The sequence below is a fragment of the Enhydra lutris genome, unplaced genomic scaffold (assembly GCF_002288905.1).
Source record: "Enhydra lutris kenyoni isolate GAN:26980312 unplaced genomic scaffold, ASM228890v2 scaffoldscaffold22, whole genome shotgun sequence".
In the NCBI taxonomy this organism is placed as follows: domain Eukaryota; kingdom Metazoa; phylum Chordata; class Mammalia; order Carnivora; family Mustelidae; genus Enhydra; species Enhydra lutris.
Window position 1 is genome coordinate 18,802,996 of NW_019154106.1, and position 19,634 is coordinate 18,822,629.

Genomic DNA, 19,634 nt, shown 5'->3' on the forward strand with positions numbered 1-19,634 from the left:
TCCCAGGCCCTCCTCAACCTGCAAGGGTGGGCCTGCTGTTTCATAGGATTGTCATTACGAGCTCATTCCTTTTCAGGATGTACAGTGTCTCCCCTCCACTAGCATGTCAGAGTCATGGGAGCAAGGACCATACCTGGTGAAGCCTGGCCAGGTCAGACGTGAGCTGTACTTGAATAACAGACGGCTGTACGTTCACCGCCTAATGCCGCACCCCAGGGCAGTACTCACACACTCTCCCCATTAGTCCTCATGCCTGCCCCGCAGCCCTGCGAACTCCAAATCCTGACTATGTGGGGGAATTCAGGGTCCGCTGGTGAGGGAGAGAAGCATCTGCTTTTCTCAATGCCACCAAGGAAACAATGATTTACAAAGAAGGCAGATGAGGGGCACAAGGAACAAAAGGACTCAGCCCCAAAGGCCCCCCCAGGGGCGGCTCTCAACAGAGGATCGCACCCAGGCAGCTTTTCAGGAACAAGTCAGCCGTGCAAAGGGAGGCAAACCCGAAACCAACCTTGAGAACTGAGAACAGGGCCCCGCGCCCCAGGTAGGAACAAGGCACCCGCGCCACCCCCGCCCCCCGTTCCCCTCCACCCCGAGAGCCGGACCAAGCCTGGCCCCGCCTGGCCTCTCCTGTGGACCTTGTCCAGGGGCCTCCCTGGCATGCCAGACAAATAAGCGAGTCACAGCCACCTGCTGTCACCACAGAAGCCCAGGGTGAGAGGCCAGGGTACCGAGGGGACGGCCACAAACCTGTCCCTGGGTTCCGGGGAAAGGGGAATTAGGATATAGGACAGATACTTCCTGGCAGGGGTTTTCAGAGCCCGGCTCGCAAGGCGGTGAGTGGCCTGCCTCAGCTCTCCGTAGGCAGCTCAGAAAACCCACATCCTCGGGAGGGACCCGCAGCCCTGGCTCCTTGCCCCCTCCCTTCACGGCCCTGGGAAACCAGCCCCGCTCCCCAGGCCCGCTCTCTGCCCCTCTCCCTCTTGACAGAACACCCAGTGTGGTACTCTTCGGTTCGCTCACACTGAGCTTTACAATTTACAAAGCCTTCCTACCAGCAACGAATCACAGCGGCTAAGTTTTATCAAACACTTGTTAGAAACCAGCCATGCTAAGTACTTTTTGTGCATTAATTCATTTCTATCCTCAGAGCGGACCTAGGGATTTACCTCGTTCCCTCATTTTAGAGATGCAGGAAATGAGGCTCAGAGAGAGTGATTATGCAGCAACATGGGTCACATGGCCAACATGTGAAGAGCTGGGATTTGGACCTGGAACCCGAGTTTTGACCCGTGAAGCTCTATCAGCACTGAAACCACTTGGCCACAGCCTGAAGGAGGTCAGAGCGTGTGAAGGAGTGGCCTGGAGAAGCTAAGCGGCTAGCTCCCGTCCTACAGCTGGGGCTGGCTCCTGCAGGCTTGGGTCTTTCTGCCCTGACCCTTCTCTGCTCTGCCTCTTCTCCCCGGGGTGGGGGGTGGTGGATGATCCGGAAAGAAGGGGGCTGTCCCCAGGGGCATTTGCATGGACAGCTGCTTCTCCCACAGCTGTCCTACCTGCCCTCCCCGCACCCCACCACCGACCTTGTCTTTATTTATACCCCAGCCCATACTTCCCTATTTCGGGTCCCCTGACATGAGAAAAGTAATGGAAGCCCAGTGGTTTCCACTGAGGCTGGGTGGTTTCCATGGAAATACCACCTCATCCTGCAGCCCAGAAGGGAGCTGAGAGACCCAGCAAGGCCACAGGGACGACGGCTGCCACAGGGGCTGGCTCAGCTCTCAGCAGATGCCTTGGGATCCCTATGCCCAGGAGGCCAAGTCAGGAGCTCAGGGGCGGTCACCCTGGCAACCAGGTCATGCCTGAGACAAGAGCAAGCGGGGAGGGGAAGGGGTAAGATGCCCACTCTCTTCCTTCGTCCGGGGTTTCTCCCTGCGCTGCACCCAATTCTCCCTTCTAGAAGCAGCACTTCCTTTCCTTAGGGGTAACCCCCCCAATCCCTTCATGAGCCCGGAAGCCCTGCCCCTCTCATTGCCACGGGCAAATCCCAGGCTGCCATTGGCCACCTCCCCAACACTGGGCACAGGGAGTGCTTCAAGGATGGGCATGTCACCCAAGGTGACCTTCTCTTTCTGCTCATTGGGCAACATGAGGGCCTGCGGGGACTGCCTGCCTGAGAAGGGAGCTGACAGAGAAGAGCCAGAGCCAGATCAAGGGGCGGAGACTGACAGAGTCCCACAGGCAGCCTTCAGAAATCTAGATCCCGCAGAGCCTCCAGCCAGCTCTGGCCCATCGTGTTACTATCTATGCAATGAAGAGTCGTGCCCAGGATTTAAAACAAACAAACAAAACAACCAGTCCTTCCCAGGACCAGCAGCATTAATTACAGCCCAGAGCAAAATGAAAATGCAGGGTCCCTTGCTTAAAAAGGATTACGAATTTCAACACAGCAGCATCAGAGTGTAAACCAAGCATGGACCCTTTGAAGCAGAGGGCCCTGTGTAACCACTCAGGTCACACGCCTAGGAGGCCAGTCCTGGAAAGCTGCCCGGTCCCTCCTCCCCATTTCCCAGAACAGAGAACAGATCCAGAGGCTCGACTTGCCAAGATCACACAGCTAGCGAGCAGCAGAGACGGACTGTAACCCTAATTGGGGGGCCCCAGAAGCCTGCGATCTTAACCGCGGCCAACCCCCACTGTTTCCACACACCCCCCCCAGATCCCACTGTCCCCTCTGGGGCGGCTCCCCACTACCACCGGGCTGGGCTCGCACTCCACCTTGCAGCCTGCTGTTTCACACAGAGGCAGGATTAAAAGAGACCTCAGTAAGAGCCCTTCCCATACCTTCCTGGGCTCTGCTTAAATTCTCCCCGTATGGGGAACTCAGGACCCCACAGAATGGCACATTGCAGGGGTTGGGAGGCTCCTGATACAAGCAATTCAGTTTAAGTTCCAGAGGGGACCAGTTGAAACAAATCGGATCACTCTCTCCCAGGAGAAACCATTCGGATATTCAAGACCAGACTGCGTCTCCCTCCACCCCCTCTCCTCTCTGGCTCCTCCAACCACTCCTTGGGATGGTGTCCTGACCACTCTCCATGCTCTTTATTCGAAGTATCAAATTGCCCTCGAGAACGAGGTGCCCAAGCAATGAAACGGACCCACATCTTCCTGTCCTCTCCCGGGGATCCCACAGGACATGTTGCCAGGTGCTTTGCCAGAATGCAGACACAGCGGGTCTGAGGCTTCAGCCTGGGATCCCAGTAAGAAATGAGGGCCCTTGTTGGTAGTGGTGGATGCAGAGGGGGTGGTGTGTTTAGTCCTAGTCACCGCACCTGGGTCTTTCCTGAAAGTGGGCAGCAAAGTACATAACCAGCAACCCAGAACTCCCCAGGCTCCAGTTAGCTCCTTGAGGGCGGGGTCTGAGTCACGCTCCACCTTCCACTGCCACGGAGCCAAGGATCCACACAGGCACCCAGCACCTTAAGAATTTTCATCCCAGGGCACCTGGGTGGCTCAGTCGGTTAAGCATCTGCCTTCAGCTCAGGTCATAATCTGGGGGTCCTGGGATGGAGACCCAAATCGGGCTCCCTGCTCAGCCAGAAGCCTGCTTCTTCCTCACCCTCTGCTGTTCCCCCTCTTATCCTCTCTCACTCTGTCAAATAAAATATTTAAAAAAAAAAAAAAAAAGAATCTCCATCCTGCTGCTCTCCATGATCCCCTTCCAAAAGGAACGCCTGGAGGCCTTCTTCCCCTTCCCCAAAGGGAAGACAAAGGTCACATGTCTCTGTCCTAGCTCCAGCTGTCCACCCCCAAGGCTGGTAGCAACCCGGGCCAGGGGATCAGGAGGTTTCCATCACAGGGAGCAGGCATCTCACAGAATGGCATTGTCCTCGGGGAACCCGTCTTACCACCTATAGGTTAGGGCACTGGGACGCATGCACACTGGCTCCTCTGAGCTTCTCCAGTAGGAAAGGGAAAGAGCGGGGAGGGCATCACCGTGCTCCTGACCTCCCCCAGGGTGAGGAAAGGCACAGGAGTGTGGCTGGGCCACTACCCCCAACCCCAATCCCCAGCACCCACCCAGCCCCACTTGAGGTCCTTCCCCTCCAAGCCCTCAGCCCCCCGCTGTTCTGCTCAGCCCCCTGACATCATCCACTGAAGCCTCAGCGGCCTCACCCCTGTGCGCCATTGGGCAGGGGAGCAGCAGGGCCTGCGTGAGTGTGCCAAGGCCAGTGCCTGGCACGTCCCAGCAGAGAGTGCTCCCTTTCTTCCTCGTGACCCTCTCCCACTCTTCTCTACCTGGAGAGGACAAGCCAGAATCCCAGAGCGTCAAAGCTGGGAAAGGCCCCCGAGATGTCAGCTGGCACTCTGAGAGGCTGGGCAAGTTGTCCAAGCCCCTAGGGCAGCCAGAGGCAGACGCCAGCCTAGAACACAGGGCCCTGGAAGCCCAGACTTGGGCCGGGCCCACCGAACTTGGGCTGGATATACGTGGTCAGATGAGGAAAGAGCTAAAGGAATCCCCACTCCCAAATCCTGGCCCACAGCTCTCGCTAAAACTAACATCAAAGACAACAGGAACAGCTGCCGTTTACTGAGCCCTTACTAAGCGTTAATGAAGTTAGTGATGGTGACCACCAGTGAGCCCTCCCAAGGAGTCCAGGAGGTGTCTGCTCCGGGCCAGGTGCTACTCAGGCCCTTCCCATTGGCAGGGCTCTCAAATCCACAGCAAAGAGCTAGGAGATGGGCTTGGGGAGACGGGCCTTGGGGCCCGGGTGCTTTGGCACTGAGCAGTGTTCCAATTTTAGAAAGGGATTGGGGTCTGGGTCACACCCCACACTCGTTCCCATTCATAATTCCTGAGGGCCCCCTGAATGGGGTACACAGAGGCCACGAATAGCCTGGCTTCTCTTCAGGTTTGATTCTGCCACTGAACGAGCTGCAAAGGGCATTTTTGCTTTTCCGAGTAGTTCTCGGATTTCAGAACTGCGGCTAAGGGGAGCGGACCTTTATTATTACCGCTGTCTGACCAGTGACATGCGTGGAGCACAGAGAGGTTGAGTAACTTGCCGAGGGCCTCAGAGCAGCGATTCTAACACGGGTGGTTGAGTCCTGGAGTTGAGGCCTTGGCCCCTTCCCTATCTTATACAAGTGTTGCGGTCTGTGCTCTCTTCAACTCTGGGTGGGAGTGGGGGCCCAGCCACTTTTCCCTTCAATTTAGAGACACAGAAGCCCGGGCTCAAGAGGCCATGTGCCTTGCCCCAGGCCCCCAGCCTCCCCTGTTGCTGCCCCGGGAACCGTGGCTGCTGGGAACTCAGGGCAGGAGGGACAAACGGCACCCCCAGAGACCACTTTGGGCAGGGGCAGGGCGGAACCCCAGTGGCTTGGTCCCTTCCACCTGCCCAGGAGGCCTGGAGGATGAGAGAAAGGACAGCCCATTGCCTCTAGAAGTTCTCTTCCTCTAGGCTCAACAAGGCCCACCTCCCCAGCTGGACCTCATCGGCAGGAAAAACATCATCAAGGACATGTTTAGTCTTCCACCGGGATTTACAATGTGCTGGGAGAGAAAAAATAAATCATTCATTCTAACTTGAGTGAGAGAGCACTGCCAGAACATCCCCAGCAGAGCCAGGAAATGCCCCTCTGCCTTGCAGGAGAGGTGGGCCAAGGTGAGGTGGGCTGGGACCAGGGGGCAAGGGGTATGGAGCCTGGTGGGGAGGAGGAGCGTGGGAGGCAGGGGAGGGAATCACGGGGTAGGACGGACAGTTTGGACTGGAGTCAAGAGTCCTGATTCTCCAAACAAGCCTTGCTCTGGGGCCGTGGGACGCCACTGAGGCGTAGCTGCTGGTTGTCAGCCAAGCGGAGATCATACCAGCCCACAGGGAGGCAGGGTGCTGGGAAGGGAGGCATGGGCCTTGGGTCAGAGGGATGGGGATGGAATTCTCCACTCTGAAGCATCTGAGCTATGCGTGGCTGTGGCCAAGTCATTTTGCTGCTCTCTGCCTCAGTTTCTTAAAACTGGAAAATGCTTGTAAAACTGAAGTGTGTATCAAGTTACTAGCTCAGCTCCTGGCATGTGGTTGGCATTCAACAGGGGCCAGAGATGGGGGCCATCGTTATTACTATGAGATGGGGAAATCAGACGGTGAGAAGGCAGACGGCCCGAGACCCCTACAGAGCCGACCGCCTTCTGAGTCATGGAACCCAACTCACCAGGGCCCAGTTCTTATCCACCCTGATTATGACCTACCACCAACTGAGTCCCAGAGAAGCCCCAGGTGGCACAGGGAAGAAATAAAGACCAGATCCTACAATCCTTTTACTGAGAAAAGAGTTGCCCTCCTTTAAATGCTGCCTCCCCATCTGGTAGCCAAGCGAGCTCCTTTTCATCTGCTGAAATCACTATTTCCCCTTTTGCCTTGGCTTCCAGGAAGCTCAGTATTCAAGTTAGCCCTCAGCTACTGTGTCTAGTGTCCTGGCGTCAGGGCCACTGCTTCTCCTCTTCCAGTGTGCATTCCAGTCCCTCTCGTTTTGACTTTAGTTACCCGGTGCCTATGTTGGAACTCAACTCTACTTCTGGGAAAGAGGCTAGGAGTGGATTATAAAGGAGGAAAACAGACTCAGGTGGGAGCCACTGCGATGAAAATCACACCAGTATGAACCAGGAGCCGCCTGGGTTCAAAGCCTGGCCCTACCGCTTACTCGCCGTGTGACCTTTGATCAAGGGGCCTCATTTCTGCGTTCTGCTTCCACATCTGAAAATGAGGGTGTCATGCTCATGACCACACAGGACCCCAGGGGGAAAAACTGAGGGAGCACAGTCTGCCCACCACAGGGGGTGGCAGCCTTGTTCTAGGCTTCACAAAGTGTTAGTTGTTGATGTTGGTGTAATGTTTTCTTGCCTCCATTCTAAGAAGTGATCTGAAGCAACTGGACCTTCGAGTGGTAAAATTAGGAGCCCACAAGCCACCAGCTCCGCCTCCCCGATCTCTAGGTAAGAACTGTAGTGCCGGAGGAAAGCGGTGTCCCCCAGGGGCATCCGGGGCATGGCCATGTGCAGTGGGTCTGGGGTGAGCTCTGGGCCCTCGCGTGGCCCAGCCACTGGCTGACTGGGTGCCCCAGCCCCTCACCTGTCGGATGGGGATTCTCATGCTACCCTGAGAGGGAAGGCATGCGGAGCATGTGAGAGAATGAAAGCAAAGTGGCCAGCATCATACAGTAGTACATGGTGTGCACTGAACCAACCGCAGGGATGCCGGGGGTTCTAGTCCCTGTATTACTGACAGTATTGTTCGACACCTCTCTGAACACCTGTCTCCCCTGTCTATGAAACACAGCGCCCAGCTGCCGGAAGGATAAGACAGTGTGTGTAAAGCTTCTAGAAGATACTGTGTGCACACAGTAGGTGCTCCATAAGTGCTAACTTTGATAGTCACAATCAACTGGCTCACCCAACAGCTATTCCTGGCTTCCCTTCTCCCTTGTGCCTGTGTCTCTAGAGTCCCCTTGAAGCCAGGGTACCTTTGTGACCCAATCTGGAGAAGACTGTTGGAGGACTTGCTTTTCTGATCAAAGGGATGGCCCGGGGCTGGCACTGCCCATTTCCCTCTGTTCTGGCTACAGCAGCACAGATGGTGCTCTGACAGCCATCTTGGAACCATGAGGTGAGTGGAGTGATCTAGTGAGTGGCATAGTGAGGATGATGAACAGACAACCAGAAGCATTGTCTCTGATTCCAGCCTGACTTCTGATTAAGTCAATAGTGAATGTCAGCCTGATAGCCTTTCTATTCCTTAAAGCTGAGTGCCTTCCCTGTGACGCAAAACTAATTTTTTTTTTTTTTGACAGTCTCCTCCCTGTGCCCCATCTATGGATGAGTGGCATGGATTTAGTACTTGCTGAGCTGCTTAAATAAAAACAAGATGAACAACATCTATTGGGCGTTGACCATGCCAAGCACTGTGCTGTGTTTTTACTAAGATAATCCCCCTGAATCCTCATCAGAACCAGAAGCTAAATTTATTATTGCCCTCCATTTGCAGAAGGGGAGACAGGCCCCAAGAGGCAAGCGGCTTTCCTACCGTACCCCAGCTACAAGGTGCTGGGGTAGAGCTGCGTTTAGGCCCATGGCAACCCTGCCCAGAATGCTGCCCCCCTCGCATCTCACTAGGAGATCGAAGGGACCGGACCTTCTGGGTTTGTCTGAGACAGCTGAGAGGCCCCTGGTCTCTCCTCTACCCCCTGGGACCAATCCCCCTGCAGGCCCAGCCCAGCCCAGCCCAGTCAGGGGCCAGGAGAGTGCTTACCTTGCCCATGTTGAAATAGAAGAGGGCTCCTGCAGCCACCTGGACGATAAGGATCAGGAGGAGGAAGGCAAAGTACTGGGGACACAGAGGAGCAAGGAGTCAGCCGCACGCCCAGTCCCCTAGGGTGCACCCACCCTGCTCACCCCCGCAGTTGGAACCAGGGCAAACGCAGGTGCCCCTCAGCTGGCCAGCAGCACTCACCAGCCCCAGCAGGCAGCGGACCTCCTTGATGGCACCAATGCAGCCCAGGAAGCCCATGAACATGGTGACGGCCCCCACGCCGATAAAGACGCAGGCCCCCACCTTGAGTGAGCTGGAGGAGGTCTCTGGGGATGGAGAGAAGGACATTCAGTCGGGCCCAGCTGTCTCACCCTCATTAAGCACACCATCAGGGGGAAGGCCGAAGGTCGAGCACTGCTCCTCTTGGGCTCAGCCCCCACCAGACGCTGTGTTAGCTGCTGGGGAGACAGGAGTCAGAATACTGAGGTCCCCAAGGCCAGGAGCTGCCACCCAGTGGGGCGGGATGTAGGGACAATACACAGCATAGATCCCCCAGTTGTGGGGAGAGCCACAGGGACACGGAGGCTAGCTCCAGTAGACAACCATGGGGCAGGGAGTGGGCTGGGTGGCTGGGAAAGGCTGGTTTGAGCAGAGGAGAACCTAGAAGCAGCCTAGTGAAGCTCTGAGAGGGGAAGGCATTGCAGGTGGGTGGAGGAGGGTAGGGGGGGGGGGGGAGGGGGGAATAGCAAGGAGGAAGGAGCTAGGATGTACTTAAAGAAGGCGAGACAGAGTGGGCCCGTGTGAGTCTGACCTGTGATATGCCTGAGACATAGAGAGGTGCCTGATGACAAGAGACCCTCTCTGGGGCCGCCCCTGTGGGCAAAGGTCTGGGTTCCGTCAGAGCACTTGGCCAGCAGTTCCCAAGAAGCCCAGCACATCGCCTGCCAGAACACGGCGCAACGCACGCCCACCTCCAGTTGCCCTGTACCCAGAGGCTGTCAGACACAGAAGAGCCAGGGCAGATGGGCCTCCCCCTGGCAGGGGGCGGCAGACTCCCCCAACAAAAGCCCTTGTACTCTCTGGGAGGCGGCGGGGGCAGGATGTTTCCAGAAGCTGGCGAGCAGCCTGGAGTGCATTACCGGATCAGGGGAACCTGTTAGGGAAGTAGATTCCTCGGTCCATCATAACTGGACAGACTTTCCTGGGAGGCCACCAGGGACCTGCAATTTTAATGTGCCAGGCAAGGCATGGCCAGAGCTGGCACAGTGGCTGTCAGCAGGGAGGACATGGGCCAGCTCCCTGAGGGGGCCTGAGAGAAGCTGAGATCCCCACCCCAGCCACCGAGGGCCCCTGAGCACCCTTAAGCAATCATTACAAAGCTCAAGTGTGGATGGACAGGAGGGCCGGTTTCAGCCCCACTTTCTGGTCACAGACAGAAATGTTCTGGAGCTCGGGAGGAGCCCTGGCCAGCCCACCCCGCTCTCAGGGTGCAGGGTAGGGCTGCCTACCCCCCAGCTCCACACAGGAGCCCCCAGGCAGGTTGGGTAGGGAGGGGAGTGGGGAAGCAGTGCCCCTGCTGGGGTGAGCGTGGGGGGCTCCTGGCACTGAGCTCCCATTTTCATTCTAGGTCCTCAGGGCCCTGCTCTCAGCAATTGGCATAGTCAGGAGGAGGCCATCCAACGCCACTTTTTCTAAGCTTCCTGGGTTTGGGTTCCTCCCAGGGATGATTCCCAGAGAAAAGAAATTTGGCAGAGTCTGGAATCCACTGCGTGCCTGCCAAAACAAGGCTCTCTCTCCGGACCATCCCTTCACTTCCACATCGCTTCATGTCCACGCCAGGCCCATGAGGGTGGATTTACATCCTGATTTGTCCCTAAGGGCCCTGACGCCCAGCCAGGCTAAGAGGCCACCCACATGCCCAGCAGGCAAGACCCAGGGCTGAGACCTCCCCAACTCAGCTTCTCCCCCCGGAGGCCAGCCCAGCTGCAGGGTCTCAGCTTCTCAGAACATCCAGTGGACACCAGTCCCTGACCGCACCCAGGATCTCAGGCTGGCCCCGATCTGAGCACCCTGACTTAGGAAGGGGCCAAGTGGACATTCTGGGGAGGCCCTCCACTGTGCATGGCAGAAACGTCTGGGTCTTGCCGGGCCTGGCGGGTGCCAGAGAGGCAGAAGTGGCCCCAAATGAAAGGGACCGGAAGCAACAAGAAAGGGGTTCCCATCCCAGCTCTCCTGCGAACAGGGTCTGAGCCTGGGCAGCCCATCCTTTGGCTTCTGTTTCTTTCTCTGTGAAATGGAACTAAATCCTACTTCTTCAAGATGTTCTTACCAACTCCATCACTTCCGTAGGGTTGACTAGTTACTAGGAGCTGTTCTAAACACTTTTCATTTCTTACAACCACCTTATAACATAGATTTGATGATTATCCCCATTTTCCAGATGAAGAGGCCCAGAGAGGTGAAGTAACTTGCCCACGACCACTCAGCTAGGAGGTAGCAGGGCCAGGATTTGAACCGTAGCAGCCTGGCTCCAGAGTCTGTGCTCCTGACCACAGAGCAAGATCTGATTAAGGCAGGACTGTGTAGCGAGTGTGAAAACCCTGCAGTATATTGGGGCTCCGGGTATGGGGGCTCAGGAGCCATGCCCCTGTTCACACCCCAGCTCCCACTCCTGGCTGAGTGTCCTGGGACAAGTTAACTTCCCTTCCTGTGCTTCCGTTTCCTCCACTGTGAAACGGGGACAGACACACTTCACCCCATGGACTCCCAGTTAGGGAGTCCTCACCAGTTAGGTTGAGGGGAGAGCTGTGTCATGTGGGCCTGGAACGTCCGTAGTAGGTCAGAGCCCTGGGTCCCAGCCCTGTGTGATTCTTAGCAAGTCTTCTCTCTCTGCTGGATCAGTGCTTCAGAACCCTGGCTGCCTGGAAAATCACCCGGGGAGCTTTTTAAAAACCACAATGCTCCAGGCCCCCCGCCCGCACACCAATGGAGTCTGATCCCCTGGGGTGGGCCCGGGACTCTTGTATTTGTGAAAACATTCTGGGTGCATCTACCAGTGTATCTAGGGGACCTCTGCTTTCTAGCAGCTGGAGAGTCTTCCAACTGAACAGGGAGGAGGCAGGAGGAGCAGGAAGAGGTTCCTGGAGCCTGGGGCAAGGTGCAGGGGACAGATATGCAGAGGGTGAGCAGGGAATCTAGACTTTGCCCCCTGGCGCAGTGCCTGCTGGGTGTAGCCCAGGACAGGAAGTGGGGAGCTGGGGCCTAATCAGGGCAGAGAAGGGTGCATCCCAGGCTGGGAAGGCGTGGGGAGCATGGGCATCCCACTGGGGTGGGAAATGCAGAGCCTCACCCCGGAACAGGGGAACAGTCTGCAGCCCCCCAACCCCCAGCAGGAGGCAGGGCCAAGAGCCCCAGGCTGCATCGGATGTGGCTGGAGGGTGGCTCATCCTTGCTTCCTTTCAGGTCCGAGGGGAGGCCTAGCCCCCTTGGGGCCACAGTGACAGGTGTGGCCTCTCCATCACCCATCCCAGCCTGGTTCCGCTTTATTCAAATCAAGCAGCTGTCATGGGCCTGAGTCCAAACCTGCTGCCTCAGCGGCAGCTGGGAGGGAACTGAGCCAAGGATGCACTCACTGAGGGCAGTGGCATCACTGTGCTCCTTGGGGCCCTCAGCTGTGCCTCCTGTCCACCTCAGGGCATCCATGAGGTCAGTGCAGCAAGCCTGGCAGGCTTCCTGGAGGAGGCTGGAGGTAGATCGGGAAGGGCTCTTACCATCTGTGCAGGAATGCCCTGGGCTTCTTTCCTCCTTCTTCAAGAGTGAGAGAAGGGGCTTCCATGCTATGGTTCCCTTACCACGGGCAGCATTTAGGACCAAAGGTCTGGGGGTTTAAGTCTCATACCTATCACTGGAAGCTCTGGGAACGTGAGCCAGGGACATCACTTCTCTGAGCCCTGTCTCTTCATTTGTCAGGCAGGTCAGGAACAGTTCCTACCTCACAGGGCGGCCGAGGGATCAAGGCAATTTTCATGGGCAAAATGCTTGGCCCCTTGCCAGACCCATAATGAGCCCAGACTGTGGGTGCTATGTCCAGCGTCTTCTTCCTCAGTCCAGAGGCCCAAAGAACCTAGCTGGTGTCAGGCACAGAGCAGACACAGCTTGCACTTCTGACAATTTGTCTTTCCCAGCCTTTCCTACATTTCTCTAAACTGACCGGGGACCAAGTGTGGCCCACATCTTGCTGAGCTGGCAAATGGAGGGACAGAGACTCTAAGAGGCTTTCTCAAGGTCAGGGCTGAGGGAAGGGGTCTGGGCTGGGACAGCAAGCCTCCCTCAACCCCCAGTGTTCTCCAGACAACAGCATATTTGTGTGGGGAGGGAGAGAAAATTCCTCCCAAAAATCCCTGCAGAGGGGGCGCCCCGGGGCAGAGTAGTCAGCACAGGACCTGGGCGAGGCCCCAAGGACGGCTAGAAAAGCGACCTGCTTTCAGGTTCAAGTTCTTGTGAGGAGCCTGAGGGCCGCCCTGGCCCACTGCTCCAGGGCCAGCCAGGCAGGGGGATCAGGGGAGGGACCCTTACGTAGCACAGAGATGAAACTGCTCTTGTCGGCCAGGATCCACACCCCGAAACCCAGGATCACCGCGCCCAGGATCTGGAAAGAGAAGGTGCAGTCAGTGGGGGCCTGTGGGGGCCCCTGCCCAGCTGCCCCTGCACCAGGCCAGGAGGACCTGGGGGTGGGGGGGGTGCACCACCTCCATCCTCAGGCCCCACACCCCAAGTTCCAGCCATCCAGACAGCAAAGCCGTGTGTAGGGAGTCCTTCGTGCTTCCCATCTCACCTACCCCACCCCCATACATAGTCAGACCAAACTTATTAGCTTTGAGGGGTGCAGCCTCCTCCCAGGGGTGCCCCACGACTTTACCTCCTGGCCCTGTCCTGTGCTCACCCGCTCCACTCCAGGACCCAAGCCCTAATAGGCACATTGCAATGCTGTTCCTCATCCCCAAGCGAGGACCTCACTCACCCTACCCTACCCTAGTCGGGCCCCCTTAAAGACAACAGCGGCTGCTGATGACCCTACATTCTTCCCCAGTGTCTCCCAGCAGGCCACCTGTCCCCTCCTCCCTCCTTGCCAGGTGGGCCCTATTATCGTCCTCACGTTACAGATGGGGACACAGAGGCCCCAACCTTGCCAAGGGTCACCCATTCCATCCTTCTGGGGCTTGCAGTCAGGTCTGACTACTACCCTGGGCCAGACAGTGGCTCACACTAGCTGCAGGATACTTGGACCTGTCCTGGGACGTCACCTGGAAAGCCAGTCTCTGGGGACAGGGAGGCTACCGAGGAGCCATTGAGGGGATGGGTCTGCCCTTGGGTGGGCGTGTCTCAGATGACGCAGCTTGCCGGGATGAAGGGGGACTTCATAGAACAGGGGAGTTTGGTTCCCAGATTCCTGAGGCCCTGCGCACCCCCAGCCTGCGCCTCACGGCACAGCTGGCCAGTGGCCAGGCGTTGGGCCCACAGTCTGCTCTGTGCCCCCAGAGCCCTGCAGCAGAGCGCCTGACCTGCTCACCTCCTGCAAGGGCGGGACAGAAAATTCCCTCTGGGCAAGCAGAACTCCAAGGAGATAGAAATCCAGGACTGCCCAGCTAACCTCCTCAGCTCATCTCCAAGCACCCACGAAGGAAGTCCCCAGCAAGAACCCAGGGGGGCCTCTGCAGTTTTCCCAACCAGAGACTGCCATCTGGAGTGGCTGGACCAGCCCTGAGGCGATGGGCCAGCCAGGAAGAGGCCCAGTCAGGCGGCCAGCCAGAACTGGGGAGGCACATGGCCCCCTCTTTCTCTGTGAACCCAGACTGGAACTATGGGGCACCACCCTGCCCCCCGCACTGCCCACAAACCGCCTCAGAGCTCCGCCAGAATCTCTGGACAGGGCTCTGCCAGGAGCCGGGACCCTCACACTGGCGTCCTTCCCCTGGAACAGCAGAGCCTCAGTAGCTCCTGGATTTCTGTGAACCTCAGAAAAGCTGACGAGGTAATTTTCTGGAGCGTCTGGGGCCAGGAGTTTGCAGGCAAGGATGTACACGTGTGCATGTGAGCATATGCGAGCACGCGCGGCCGCCAGAGCAAACTTTCCAAACCACAAGTCTGATCACGTAACCGCTTCCCGATGTGCGTAGAATAGAGAGCAGGATTCTTCCTGGAAGGCCGGCGCTGCAGGCACCCCAGAGCCCCACACTCCGCCCCACTCCCCCACACTGGACTTCGATGCTTCTGCTGGAACTCCCCCCACCGCCATTGCCTCTAGCCCCAGGGAGCTTCTGCGGACCATCCCGACAAGGTCGCCTTATAACCCGCTCTCCTGGGGGCCATAACCTTCATGCCCAGCACCGTGCACAGCTGCCGGAACCCATCCCCTGCCCCGCACAGAGCCCCCAGAGCAGAAAGCACGACTCCCCTGTTGGTGAGTATCCGCCTGGCACCCACAACTGGGGTCTGCACACACAGAGGGGTCAAATACCCACTTGGTGGATGAGTGGTGAGTGAACAAGGAGACGAACCAACCAAGGTACACTGTCCCTGCTCCCCTCTCCCTGCACCCTCCTGTGATAAGAGCTCCCCCTCGCCCTGCCCACCCCTCCCCGTATTCTGGTGGGCCGTCTCCGGCCCCAGCACACAGGGAGTTAACACCGGACTCTAGCCAGCCCCCAAAGCTCTGGCCAGGGACCAGCTTTTCCAATCTCTGGCTCCACAGAGGAGAAGGGACCCCCTGGGCCAAAACCATCAACCCTGGTTCCTTTCTCCATGAAGTCTCCACCCCTCCCTCCCACTGCATGCGGTGAGCTGGCTGTCTGGGCCTCTGGACTGCAAAGCCGCCTCTCTCCAATCCTAGGGTCCCTGGGAACAGAAGCACGGCACTGTGACCCTCCTGTTCCCCAGTCCCGGCCAGCTGGCCCTGGAAGCCTGGTGGAGGCCCAGGAGCCAAGCACTTGCCAAGAAAGTCTTGGCTCTGGCTGTATGGCCACTGTTTTCTAGAGCCCTGGTCCAGCCAGGAGGGACCTGACTATCTGGCTGGTAAAGCCCAGGTGCCCTGCCCCCAGCAGAGCTTCCAGACCCGGCTGCAGTCCACAGAGGACGAGAGCAGCAGCAAGGCCTTGGCATGGTCCTCAAGGAGGGTACCAGGGCTAGAGCCAGGGTTGGACAGCGGCAGGGCAGGGGCACCTCAGCGGTCCATAGGAGTGCCGGGAACACACTCATGTCTGTGTGTTGGGGCACAGTTAGAAGGGGGAATTGAGAATGATTATTTCCCAAACTGTCTACGACCCTATGTAACTTGCAACGTAGAACAGCTTTTCCCCAGGAATCCGTGTCCGCTGTAGAAAATTTGGAAAAGGGGCAGGAAAGCATAAAGAATAAAATCCAAATTCTCAGGAATCCCAAAATGAACATTCAGAGGGACTTTCTTCTCTCAAAAATATCCATGGATGTGTGCACTTTTTAAGAGTAAATCTGAATCATAATAAACATCCTATTTCTCAGCCTGATTTTCTAACAGTAGGGGGTAAACCGGTCACCCAGAGGAGACAGCCCCCAGCAGCACCCTGTACCCAGGAAGGCCTCTCAGGACTCTCCCCCCCGCCCCGTCTCTCTCACACATACACACACACACTCATGCACACACACACACACACACACACACACATGTGCAGACTCACACATGTATCACACGCTCTCCAGCCCCATCACACACACATTCATGCACATACACATTCACACATGTGCACACACACCCTGCCCCATCACACACTTGCACACACATACATTCACGCACATGCATACTCATACATGCATCACACGCTCCCCCTGCCATCACGTACATTCACGAACACTCACATGCACACACGTGCACTCACACATGCATCACATGCTCCCCCTGCCCCATCACACACTCAAGCACCCACAGATACATTGACACATGTGCACACTCACACGTGCATCACACACTCCCCCTGCCCCATCACACATACACTCATGCACACATATTCACACATGTGCACACTCACACATGCACCACTCTCCCCTTGCCCCATCACATACACACACATACATTCACACGCATGCACACTTGCACATACATCACATTCTCCCCCCCTCCCCCAACACATGCATACGCTTATGCACACACATACATTCACACTTGCACTGACACACGCATCACACCCTTCCCCTGCCCCATCATGCACACACTCATACACACACACTCACTCACATACACAACCATACATACACACACATACACACACACTCCAAGCAAGAGGAGTCAGTGTCAGGCCTGAGAGGAAAATTGAGGTCCCAGGAAAACCAGTTTCAGATGTGCACCGGCCTTACACATCTGGGCAGCCCTATGCTCAGGGACCTAAGGAGGGGCCTGCCAGGGTGGGTCTGGGGGCGGGGGGGTGTGTCCCCACTCTGGCCCCAAGCCTGCGGGTCTCTTGCACACCCTCTGGGGGGTGTGGGTACATCCCCCACGGGGGGTGTGAGGGTGGGGGAGGGGTGGCAGCTGTAACAACAAGATCTTCAGAGGGGATGCAGGAGGGTCGGGGGCCAGCACAGAGAAGTCTCTGCTGATGAGTTAGGGGACACCCGGGGGGCTCTTTCCCACCCATGCCTACCTCCAACCCGGACCAGCCCAGCCCTCAGCGCCCCAGAAGAGGGGACAGCGAGGATGGGCATCCAGCATTCTGCCACAGAACCAGCTGGAATGCAGGCCATCTCCTGGCTGGCCCCTCCCAGTTCCATTCACTGTGGTCTGTCCTCAGCCCCCACCCACCACCCCTGACCACCACCCTGCGGGGCCTGGAGTCTCTGGGGGGTCTGAGCCTGGGCAGCCCCAGGGGAGGGTCTCTGTGGGAGGCGGTGGGCTGGTGCAGGTCATACTTACGAAGAAGAGCAAGTTGAAGAGGAAGAGAAAGTATTTGGTGACTTTGATACAGGCTGACCCCATCCTGATGGTCCTGGAGCTCCCTGGCAGGAAGAAGAGAAGGCAGGTGGGTCAAGGCCAGGAGGGAAGAGGAACAAAGCTGACAGGCACCCGGGACCCGCCGACCACAGATCATCCCAGAGGGAGGGACTAACATGAGGTCCCATTTTACAGCACCCTGAGTCCCAGAGAGGTTAGATGACTGGCCCAAAGCCACACAGCTAGGCAGTGTAGGCCTACAGGCCATCTCGGTTGCTTGATGTTTGACAGCTGGGAGTATGGACAGGCCCCTCGACTGGGCAGGGCCTGGAGGGAAATGACATAAGACCTTTTCGGGCTTTGGAAATACCCAGATGGATGCTGGTCAAAGCCAGGAGGCCAGGAAGTTAGCGGGTGACTGCTGGAGACCCAGAGGGGAGACAGTGGCTTGTGGCACAGATCCGTAGCCCTCTCTGGGGCCAGGGGCCTGCTGGGGGAGGAGGAGAGTTCCAGCCTTTCAGAAAAGGGACCGAGAGCTCCCTCCACCATCTCTTCACAAAGGGCACAAGTGTGCATTGTCGAACATCCAATGAACAGAACATTCAACAGAGTTAACACAAATTAAAAAAAAATTTTTCTCACCCCAGAAATAAAAACTGTCCTCATTTTAGTAGCTCAGCTTGCAGCATGTGTGTTTCACAGATGGTTTAAAAAAAACTGGGCTCTTAGCGTATGGAGGGATCCGTAACCTGCTTTGTTCATTCGACAATACACTCTGCGTGTACTGGTAAAATGCCCCACAATGTAGCTTCACCTGCTGCGTAGGATTCCATCCTGTTGATCGTTTCACATTTTGGAGGGTCAGCTTCCTCCAGAAAATTCAGGTATGGGCACATTTTACATATAATGTCCGAGGGTTCAGAAGCCCCATTAAGCCCATTCAGGAGCCCCCAAGGATCCCAGGGTTAAAGTCCCAGATACAGATTTGTCCCAAAGCATGTAGTCAGTACTCTACATTAGACACACGGCTGTTGCCCATTTTTCACTGTCATCCTGGGTGACACACTCGTGCTTTTGAAACGGCGCAGATCAGGCTGGAGCACGCTGGTGTGTCTCTCCACACTGACGGACCTCAGGCCAGGGCAGGACTCAGGGAGGAAGAGGGAAGCTGGCTGCCCTCATCCCTTCCCCGAAGCCACACAATCCTGGAATGACAGCAGCCAGCTCTCGGGCCCTGTGGGGTGACAGGAGCCAGTGCGGGGCAGCTGGGGACGGGACAGCTGCATGGGACAGCTGCTCAGGCAGAGTGGGGCTTGGGGGCAGGGAAGTAGGCATCGGGCCCAGTCCTGTTCCCACAGGCCCTATGTCAGGGGGAGGGGGAGAGCAGGGCACAAAGCAGAGTGAAGGAGAGCTAATGGGTTGGTTTCACCCCTTCTTCCTCCTGCAAGGGTAGAAGGCTGGCCTAAGCCTTGTGAATCTCCCCACTCCATAAGGAAATCCCCTCTGCCTTTTTCTGAAAGTAACCACCTTCTATTATCCTTGCCAGGAGGAGCTCAGCTATGACTCCCTATACCTCCAGGGAGAGGAGAGAGGGCCGAAGGGGGGAGGCCTCACTAACTCCCAGGGGGTCCATTTCAGGGTTCTGACATCTCAATTCGGGAGAATTTTCTCTAGCTGCCTTGCTGGGGTTCAGACTGGGGCACAACATGAAGCAACGCTGTCCAAAGAAGGAAAAGGCTGTCTGGGATGGTAGTGAGCACCTGTCACAAGCGGCATGGAAGCAAAGTGTGAGTTAATACTTTTGGGATTCAAGTGCTACCTGGGGACGTTAGACTAAATGACTCTTCCAGTCTACCGGGGTCCAAGGCTTGGGTCCAAGAAACGGAGGGACACCAGGGACTCTGGGAGCCAGGGAAGTCTGCCCTCGGCAAGTCCACCTGGGGCTGACCCCAGACCCAGGGTGGGGCAAACAAGGGCAATGCTGTGTCAGGAGATCCCGAACCCAGGCTGGCCTGAGGGAGCCCTGCAGCGAATGGTCCGCATAAAAAGGAGCGTTTCTGGTCTCCCCCAACACAGCTCTGGACAGACCACAGGCTCTGTGGACACTTGCACAGAACAGAACAGCCGCAGAGGAGAGATCCTCTCACCGAGGGGGCACGCTTCTCATGCCTACCTGGACCGGCTTTCCTCGCTGGGTCTCCTCCCAGTAAGTGACACAGGAGGCCCCAAGGGGGTGACCCAGGCTGCACCCCAGTCTACACAAAGGTCACCCCTTTACTGGGAAGAACCTCACTGACTATACTCTAGGGGCAACCAAGGCCCTGACGTCGTGAGCTGGGTTCTTGAGCAACTGGAAAAGTACGCAAGCGGTCTTT

The 19,634-nt window shown here is 57.1% G+C and overlaps 1 protein-coding gene across 1 annotated transcript in view; it reads right to left on the reverse strand.

Moving 5' to 3' along the window:
- Nucleotides 1-19,634, reverse strand: part of LOC111150116 (CD82 molecule) — a 49,326-nt gene that overhangs the window by 5,702 nt on the left and 23,990 nt on the right. Inside the window, exons 2-5 of the mRNA XM_022507481.1 lie at nucleotides 17,242-17,324; nucleotides 12,879-12,951; nucleotides 8,505-8,629; nucleotides 8,304-8,378 (exon numbers count right to left, since the gene is read on the reverse strand). Of these exons, the coding sequence (XP_022363189.1) occupies nucleotides 8,304-8,378; nucleotides 8,505-8,629; nucleotides 12,879-12,951; nucleotides 17,242-17,304 (336 nt within the window). The 5' untranslated portion in view covers nucleotides 17,305-17,324. The remainder of the gene's footprint in view (nucleotides 1-8,303; nucleotides 8,379-8,504; nucleotides 8,630-12,878; nucleotides 12,952-17,241; nucleotides 17,325-19,634) is intronic.